The 9931-nt window shown below is 55.0% G+C and overlaps 1 protein-coding gene across 1 annotated transcript; it reads left to right on the forward strand.

The window, feature by feature from the left end:
• The first annotated feature begins 3915 nt into the window (after nt 1-3915).
• On the forward strand, nt 3916-6418 carry LOC131562153 (thrombopoietin receptor-like). The gene is given in 10 exon segments (XM_058811721.1): nt 3916-3993; nt 4239-4304; nt 4307-4400; nt 4563-4692; nt 4950-5122; nt 5226-5368; nt 5511-5670; nt 5837-5924; nt 6043-6134; nt 6216-6418. Coding segments are annotated over 10 exon segments (1227 nt in total).
• The last annotated feature ends 3513 nt before the right edge of the window (nt 6419-9931 follow it).

Consider the following 9931-nt stretch of genomic DNA (forward strand, 5'->3'; position numbering starts at 1 on the left):
TTTCTCCTGCCCAGCACTTACTTTCTTCTTAATTCTTGTCAGAATATCTTCCAGGTCATGGGGGGAAAGAGATTGTTCCAAAAGTGTTGTAAATTGTTGATGATTGAGCAACATCTTCACCATCTCCTGTCCATAATGCCGAAGGAAGGAAGGAAGGAAGGAAGGAAGGAAGGAAGGAAGGAAGGAAGGAAGGAAGGAAGGAAGGAAGGAAGGAAGGAAGGAAGGAAGTGAAAGAAAAGTGAACAAACACAGGAAGAGTGTTAAAAGAAAAGGCTGATACCTTAAACTCATCAGGTGCAATCCCTGCATAAGAAGGCATTGCCTACTTAGCAAAGAGGGAGATTTACCTCACTTGACACTGCACAGTGCTGTCAGCTGAACACAAGAGGCAAGAGGAGAATGTGGGGCAACAGAAAAATACCATTTCACTCTGAAACTGGGGGTGTGCTTCTGTGGCATCAAAGCATCCCAGAGACCAAGCAAAACACATCTGCTTTGTTGTCAGAGCCTGTTAGCAGTGTCTTGCTGCCATTGCAAAATAATTTGCCTTTCTTTAACTGGCAGGGAAGCCAGGAATAAACACCTCATGCATCCTCTTGATTATTCTATACTCTGTGTATGCACAGGGGCAGCTAGTTGCTCTGGTGTTCTTGGCAGCTATTCATGGGAATTTCATCACCAAAGGAAGGGGATTTTGGTGGTTTGGGTTGATTTTGCCAGTAGGAAACCACAGTTTTCTTCAAGAAGAAATGTGGACCTCACTAAGCCACAGATAACAGCATTCTAGAAATCTGCAGAACAGGTTTAGAAAGACTGAATATGTTGGCTAAAGACCCCTGAAATATTTCTAGCAAAGTCTGAAGTTAATGGGAAATGGATGTTTGGGATCCTTCAGTGATGGACATTAGCAAACACTTTGGCTTTGTGTTGTGCACCTAAGGCCAAACAAAAGTGTTGGACTGGCTGATCTGAGCTCCTTTGATCTCAGTAAAGAATCCTTCAAGCCACAGGAAAAAGGTGGCAATGCTCCTTTTTGCTGGCCAACCTCAGGTCTCCCAGCACAGCCATTTGCCCAGGCAGCCCAGAGCAGTGGTCACAGTGCCAAGGCTGACAGAGCTCAAGAAGAGTTTGGACAATGCTCTCAAGCACATGGAGTGACTCTTGGGGTCACTGCACATGGCCAGGAGATGGGCTCGATGACCCTGATGGGCCCTTCCAACTCAGCATATTCCATGATTCTGTGACCCTTATTCACACCGTGAGGTAACTTCATATTCCCTTTAGTTTCCACTCTTGTGTGGTTTCACCTTCACAGCCAGACACAAAGCGGTTTTCCTGTTTTGGGAGGTGAAATGAAGATCATTACTTGTGTCCTTGTGGCAGTCCTGAGCAAGCTTCCCTGCCACGTGTGGCAGCCTCTCAGCCCTGGGGGTGCCTGCGAGCTGGGTGACTCCAATTCTCTCCACCAGGGACAGGAGGAGTTGGGCCGCACACTCGCGCACCGGGGCGGGGCGGCTGCTGGGGAGGAGAGAGCAAACCCTGGGCACAGGGACAAGGAGCAGCGGCAGCGCCGGCCTTGGCCAGAGCTGCTCCCTGCCCTTGCTGGGGGAAGGAGCCCGGGCTCTCCCTGCGCCTTCAGACACCTGCACAAGGCTCTGTCCTCAGCTAAACACAAAGGTAGCATTGCACACTAGGCCTGCCTGCACGGAAGAGGGAGGAATTCAGTCTCCCTGCACTGTCTGATACTCAGTTTCTTTCACAGTATTTACTCGGAGAAAGATTAAAGAAATAGATGACATATGAATAATTTAGAAGTTAGGACAATTGATGCTGACCCATCAGAGGACACCCAGTACACAGAGCTACAGCAGGACTGAGGCTCTTTCCACCCATTTATCCCCAAATCTGCAGACCTTTGGAAAACAACAAATGCAGGGAAAACACGTGGTGGGCTGTGAAGTTGCAGAATATCCAGCAATGCAGCCTGTTTCTGCTGTGGGGCTTGGCAATGGATCCATCTGAATGTTTTACCCTATTGCAAAGCTGAGGAAAGGGGGGCAGGCAGTTTAGCCAGGCTGTCCTGCTCTAGAGAGTGTCTCTTGGGAACTATCAGGCCCAGCACCAACATTTAAGGCAGCATTTGCTCCAACTGTCCCATGGCTGTCAGCCTGTAGAGGTGCCTGTAAAGTGATTCATCTTCTAAAGGCTAACATGAAACATCAGTTTGCATAGAAAGTAGAGCTCTAAGCCAGGACAGTCATACAAGACTCCTTTGGCAGGAGCTGCACCTGCTGTGCAGGCTGTGCCACACCCAGCAGATTGTCCCCCATGTGCTCCACGCCCCAGCAAGGACCCTCCTCATTTCCCAAGTTAATGGCATCACGAGGAGACGTGGTTTTCCCAGGGCCTCTGTGGTTAGAGCTGTGAAATACCAAACACTGCTCACAGCTGCAATTGCAATTGCCCCTCTGCCCACAAAAGCACAAGGCTCTATCCTTGGCCTTTGCAGGCACTTTCCCTTCCCCATCAGTCACCACATCTAGGAAAATCTGACAGACTGGGAGAACTCCAGGGAGCAGCAGGAAGCTGAGTCAGAGGAGCTTTAGTTTGGGTATCAGGAAAAAGGGTTTTTCACCCAGAGGGTGGTTGGGCACTGGAACAGGCTCCCCAGGGCAGTGGTCACAGCACCAAGCCTGACAGGGCTGAAGGAGCATTTGGACAGCAATCTCAGGAACTTGGTGTGACCCTTGGGCTGCTCTGGGCAAGGCCAGGAGCTGGACTCCATGGTCCTGATGGGCCCCTTCCAGCTCCCCATATTCTACACTTCTGTGATTCTGAGAACTGATGGGCTGCAGGAGGGCAGAAATAGGTGACGAGAGGACAGAAGTGAGGTTGGTTGGAGAATCAAGTCACTGAGTTCATAGAAGATGCAGGATACAGGATCCTTCCCTCCAACCATTCCCATTCTCTGTCTCATCCCTTCTCCCTCCCACACACACAAAGGTGAAGAATATCACTAAAAGAAGAAGAACCTACTTGACTCCCATGTCCATGAGAGCAGTCATTGCTCGTGCAGGAGTCACATTCTCCACCAGGATCCCCAGGGTCTGACTGGCTGCTTTCTGAACAAATTCTGGGGAGCTGGACACCATCTGGAGAAGGACCCGAGCAACCTCATCCACCTCAGAGTCCATGTCCTTCTTCAAGGTCACAGAGAGCTCTCCCAGAGTGACAATGGCAGAGCAGGACACCTTGGAACGGAGGTTGGTCACCTGGGGAAGCCATGAGGGGAAACATAAGAATCACCTTGAAAAGAAAACCAGTTGCCTTCAGGAGAAGTCCCAGGAAATGACAACACTTCCCACTGTGTCCAGGGGAACATACAAGGACAGGAACAGCTGGAGAGCACAAGCACAGAAAGGCACTTACTCTGGCACCAATTTCTGGCCTCAGACCTGCTCACTGTGGGCCTAAACTAAAAATTTCATTCAGTGTTCTACTTAACACTTCTAAAATGTCCACAGCTTTCATTTTAGGCCCTTTTACTAGAAAATTAAAGCAAGGGCTGCTTTCAAATCATCAAGGCACACGTCATAAAGATAAAAGAGTCAGGTGCTCCTGTTCCAAAAAGCAACACCAGCAGTTGAAGCACTCAGCCAGGAAACAGAAAACACAGGCTCAGTTCTACAGAATAATTTGCATTGTTGAATTACAGCTTGGGCAGAAACTGGGACTCTGGGAAATAACATCATCAGTGTCTCAATTTCTGCCTTTGCACTCAAAGATGAGTGTCAGATACCCGACCTGCCAGTAAATACAGCTGCATGTGCCCACAGATCCTACAGACAGCTGACAGAAATTAGAAATCTCAGGTCTAAAACCAGAAATGAAGGCAGACCCTGAGCACACATAGAGATGAACAAGCACATACCTACTCTACACACCGTGTATGAAGTATGGGGGACAATTCAGAACAACGTTCTCACCTCGCTGGTAACTGCCAAGCAAACCTCACGGAGGCTTCAAAGCAGGACCTCTGAATGGGACCCAGCCAGGTGTTGGATGGTGAAGAGTCCCTTCTCGTTCAGCTCCCTGAAAGGCAGAAGATTGATTTTTCTCTCCACCAAGGCAGCACCCTCTGAAATGAGCAGCACTGGGACAGGTACATAGAGGTGTCAGGGATGGGCAGGGGCGTTTGGAGCCTGCAGTTGCTCCTCAGCTTGGCCCCTCTCCTGCAGAGGCTGGTCCAGGCCAACACTTGGGTGGTGCTCCGGGGCCTGGAGCCAGGGGTGAGGTACCACATCTGTACCAGCTGTGCAGCAAGCCCGACGGTACCTCCATGGACGGCGTCTGGGGGCCCTGGTCGCAGGCTCTGGCTGCAGAGACCCCCCACTCCTCCGGTGAGCAGCCATCCCCTCTGCAGGGTGCTGGCAGCAGCAGCAGGGAGGCACCCACGCCTGGGGCTGCAGGGCTGGGGGTCCTGTTGTAGCAAGGTGTGACTCCCAAGTTTTGGGGGGCCAAGGGGAAGCAGCCCCCTCCCTGTCCTGGCTCTCCCTGCCCAGGAGACATCGGGCTGTGCTGCAGAACCCCTGACCTGCGGCACGTGCGCTGCGAGCGGGGCTGGGACCCTGCAGAGCCCCACAGCTCCCACCAGCTCCTCTACCGGCCACCTCCGAGCGGGGCTGGCACAAGGTAAGGGGCATGGCAGGCAGGTGGCACCCATGCAGGCACATCCCAGAGACCACTGGTCCTGCTGCGTCCCAATATCCCACACTGGGCCCCTTGCCCATGCCCTGCTCTGTCCTGCCCTTCCACCACCAATCTCATACCCCCTCACCACATTGCACCTCCAACTACAAGCAGCAGTAGCTTTCCTGGGGAAGAGCAGGAGGACTGCTGGCTGTGGGTATGCTTTGGTGAGACACTCTGGCTCCCCACTCCTCCCACAGGGAAGATGCATGGCAACAGTGCGAGGAGGTAAGCAGGGGGGCACAGGGCACCTATGCCTGCACCTTCCAGCCCAAGGCTGGCAGTGCCATCTCTGTCCTGGTGAATGTCACCAGGACCCACATGCTGCCCACACTCAGCTACTTCAAGGAGCCCTTTTGGCTGCACCAGGCTGGTGAGTCCCAGTGCCACCGCAGCCCCTGCTTGGCTCACAGGGGACACAGTGTCCCCTGTCCCGTTTCACAGGAGCGACAAATGCCTATCCCCAACACCAGCAGTGCTCACAGATGCCCCACAGCTTGTGCAGGCAACAGCGTCGCAGGGCCGGCTGAGCCTGCAGTGGCTGCCGCCCCTGGAGCTGCCTGCAGAGCAGCTGGACTACCAGGTCCGCTATGCCATGGAGAACAGCCATGACTGGAAGGCAAGGCCTGCCCAGGGTACCCCGAGCAGCGCTGCCCCCCTTCGCTGCTGACACACGGCAGGCGCGGGGTCGGGCCAAGCGGGACCCGCCCCTTGGTGCCAGCCCACAGCAGCCCTGCCTCCAGCTCGGCTCTGCCCCGCAGGTCCTGCAGGTTCCGCGAGCAGCGAGGAACGAGGTCCTGGAGCTGCGGCCAGGCTCCCGCTACCCCGCGCAGGTGCGGGCCCAGCCCAGCGGGCCGTGGTACCGGGGCAGCTGGAGCGCCGGGCCCAAACCCGTTGTGGTTGATGCCGTGGCCGATGCGGGTAAGGGGCAGGGCTGGAGGCCGCGGCCGCAGGAGCCACACGGCTGACGGCAAGAGGCGGACAGTGCTGGAAATGGGGAGGGGGGCACGGGGCAGGGGGCTGCGAGGGGCTCAGAGATGGTGGCTCTGGGAAAGGCTACAGTTCCGGCATTCCTCCTCCGATGCAGGCTGGCTCATCCCCAGTGTTACGGTGGTGCCGCTGCTCTTCTCAGCAGCGCTCCTGGGGCTGCGCTGCACCTTCCCCTCCCTCTACAGGTAAGGGCTGTGCCAGGGGCAGGCGGGGGGGTCCAGCACCAAGCCTGGGCACCTTGCATGGGGCATTAGGGCACCTCAAGTCTGAGGGTCAATTCGATGCCCCTTCCTGCGTAGCCAGCAACATGAAGCAGAAACTCTGGCCACCCGTTCCTGAGCTGCACCGTGCTCTGGGCAGCTTCCTCCAGGAAAGCAGCAAACACGGCCAGGTGAGTGGGTGGGCAGGGTGACTCAGCTGCTCCCGGGGGCAGCTCGAAGGGCAGCCCCTAACGCGTCCACTCCATGTCGCCCCAGGCCATGCCTTCAACAAGCAGCCGCCGGAGGAGACCGTCCTGCCCTGCCTGCTGGAGGTGCTGCCCGGCCCGCGGCGTGAGGCGGGCCCGCCGCCGGAGCACGCTGGGGGCCTCCTGTCCAGCACTGACATCGCCAACCAGTCCTACCTGCTCATGAGCGGCTGGGAGCCGCGGGCAGCCACGACCGCCCCCACCCCGCCATAAACTCCTGTTTTCCCCCGAGCCCCCGCCTGGTTCCTCCTGCGCCGCCGCGCCCCCGGCCCGGATCGCCTCACCTTAGCAAGAACGCCCCGCCCTGGTCCCGCCCGGTCCCGTCCCCGGTCCCGTCCCCGGTCCCGCCCCCTCACTTCACGCGCGGAGCGCTCCGCCCCGTCCCGCGGCTCAGCCAATCGCGTTGCGTCGCGCGGCCGTCGCCGGGCAGTGCGCGGCCGGTGGGTGTGAAGCGGCCAAGCGCGGCCCCGTCCGCCCGCCATTTGAAATGCTGCGGGGCGGCCGAGCGGTGGCGGCGCCGCTGCTGAGGTGAGCGTGCCACAGGGCCGGAGAGGCGGCCTGGAGGCGCAGTCCCGAGAGGGGAGGCTGTGGTGAGGCGGGCAGGGGAAGGGAGAATGTCGCTTATCGGAGGGAGCCCCAAAGAGCGGCTGGAAGAGGTGCCGGCTGATCAAGGAGCCCCGAGGAGCGGAGGGAGGGCGTATCGGCTGACGGAGTGTCCCGAGGAGCGCCTGGGGAGAGTGGGGGTGTGCTTTGGCGGGGAGGAGCGGCCGGAGCGCTTGCACGGTCCGGTGGGGGGAGGCCGGCGGGGCTGTCGGAGTAGGCTCAGCCCGGCCGGTGGGCACGGCTAACCCCACCCGCCCGCAGGACCACGGCGCAGTTCCTGTTGGAGGCGGACCTGCACGGGCTGCTGAAGCTGGACACGCTGATCCCGAACGCGCCGCCTGCGCGATGGCAGCGCAAGGCCAAGGAGAGCGGCCCCGGGCCCAGCCCTGTCGGCGTGTCGCCCGTGAAGCCGGCCAGTCGCTCCCACAGCTCCAGCAAGACGCCGTCCACGACAGCCGGTGAGCGCCGGCCACCGGCGGCCGAGGTTGAGTGTGGGAGCCTGGCCCAGGCTGCTTGTCCGTAGCCACGGGGCTCTGGGCTCCCTGCCACGCTGCCCTACCGGCTGCTGCTCAGGCAGGAGGAGGTGGGCTGTGCTCCTGACAGCCACCCACCTCCTTGCCAGCATGAGGGGCAGAGCTCTGAGCACTGGGGCTGGCCAGCTGCTGTTCGCCCAGCTGAGCCTTGCTGGCACAGCTGTATGCTAGGACCAGTGTGGGCAGGACTGTCAGCTGACAGCTTTACATCCTGTGAGCGTTTTTGTATCTTCCCCTTATCTCTGGACTCTGGAATTGTTGCACTAGACCCAAGGAGTTGCACCACACTGTCCCTAACCAACTTGGTGGCAGGGAGGAAAATATAAGTTAGTTGTGACTGTGTGGCATGAGACCTCAGAGTCCTACTTGTCTGGTGGGTGTGATGTGGAAGAGTGTTGGGTTTGCTCCCGTGAAAGCTCTAATACAGGCTGTTAAATAGCTGTAAGACAATATTTTCATATGTGAATGCAGGTAAATCTGGATCCAAAATTCAAAGCTACCCCACAAAGGCCAGGGGGGATCGCTACATTCCCAAACGCAGCATTATGCAGATGGAGATGGCAAATTTCCTCCTAAGCAAAGAGAATGACCCTGCTGAGGATTCCCCTACCAAGAAGGTGAGCATGTTGCTAAGTTACAATTACTTCAACAACCCGCTTCTCCTTCCTGCCCCTTTACAGAGCAGTGAACAATAGGTTCTATCAAGTGGGCACACGGGACTGACAAGTCCCAGCCATCACTACTTGCAGCTCTGGGCTTCAGGAGCCTAGGATGAGACTGAAGCTGTAGAGACTGCCATGCACTCTAAGCCTATGCTGCTTCTGGTAGCAAAATTTAGCTTTTGACTAATGAGGCTTTAAAATGTAGCAGGCAACACAAACACAAAGCTGTGAGCCTATGCAAAGTGAAACTGCTGGTGGTAGCTATTCTAGGACAATGTCTGCACAGGGAACACTTCTGGAATGTTTTACACTGTCTTCTGAAATCTGTTTGTGAAGCATTTGGTCGCTTTGTGGCTGTGGCTTTTCGCACTGGCAATGACACTGAATTTGCCATTGTGTGAAAATGTGAGCAGGACGATGTATGAAAGTGTGAGGAAAAACTGCTTTGACCTGCCTCTGTGTGACTGACCCTTGCAGCACAGGCAAACATCTTCAGATTCTAAGAGAAGGGGACTTAGGTGTCTGTTTAAATTGCAGTGTGGGACTTGTTTAAATGCATTGCACTGAGGGTGATTTGTCTCTGTAGGAGCAACAGAAAGCCTGGGCAGTGAATCTGAATGGTTTTGATGTAGAAGAGGCAAAAATCCTCCACCTCAGAGGAAAACCACAGAATGCTCCAGAAGGTATGGTACAGGCTCTGTGTGAGCTGAATCAGCAGGAGAGATCAGGTCAGGGGAACAGCAACACAGAGGCTCTGTGTGTGGTCACAGGAGAAATCAACTGGTTTCTGAGAGCTGTGCAGGCTGGAGTCTCCTTTCTTAAGGTTCCTGAGGTGGAGGGAGGGCATAACAGTTACAGTGAATTTATTTAGGAGAGTTGCTATGACTGCCAGTTGGTCACCTGTTAAAGGGCTTGCAAGGGTCTTCAGGGTGGAGAGAGAGACGAGAATCTTGACCTCATGTTCAGAAGGTTTGATTTATTATTTTATGATATATATTACATTATTACTATACTAAAAGAAATAGAAGGAAAGTTCCCAGAAGCTAGCTAAGCTAAGAATAGAAAAAGAATGAATAAACAAAGGGCTGTGTCTCAGCAGAGAGCGAGACCCAGCTCTGCCTTGAGTGGTCAGTAAATCCAAACATCCACCCGAGACCAATCACACATCCACCTGTTGCATTCCCCAGCAGCAGATAACCATTGTTTACCTTTTGTTGCTGAGGCCACAGCTTCTCAGAAGGGGGAAAAATCCTAAAGAAAGGATTTTTATGAAAAGATGTCGGTGACATTTCACCTATACTGCAGGTTCCAAACCTTCCTGAAGTCTGTAAGAGCATCAAACCCTCTTCTGTGCACTTTCTAGCTTAAACTGCAACTAAATATAATGGGATTTAAAAACCCAAGTGTTTGTCAAATTTGTTTCCATGAATGAGGAAATTGTAGCTCACCCCTGTTCAGCAGTTCATACTGCCCGTGATTTTAGTGCACTGCAGGCTTGTGAGTGTTTCTCTTAGGACTTTATTTTCACTCCAAGGGATTCCTAGTTGGGTGAGCAGTACTCAGGTGGGAGGAAACTAACTCAGGTTAACAAACCTGTTCCCCTGCACACAGGCTGTCAGAATAAGCTGAAAGTGCTCTACAGTCAGAAAATGGCACCTGGATCCAGCAGGAAGAATAGCAGAAATATTCCCTCAAAGCCAGAACGGGTCATGGATGCACCAGAGATGTTCAACGACTACTGTAAGTAGGCTGCAGGGTTGAGTGCTGGGCATCCAGAACATTCTGCACTGGATTGCTGTTCCTAGGACAGTGTAACTGGGCTGTCTGTATTATTTGGTGTACCCAGGCTAGCACAGCCCCCTTCTGGAGTGTCCCTGTGTGGCCTTAGCGGGACACTGGTCTAGGGCACAGTATAGATGCCTTGGAGC

Source organism: Ammospiza caudacuta, chromosome 10 (genome assembly GCF_027887145.1).
Source record: "Ammospiza caudacuta isolate bAmmCau1 chromosome 10, bAmmCau1.pri, whole genome shotgun sequence".
Classification (NCBI taxonomy): domain Eukaryota; kingdom Metazoa; phylum Chordata; class Aves; order Passeriformes; family Passerellidae; genus Ammospiza; species Ammospiza caudacuta.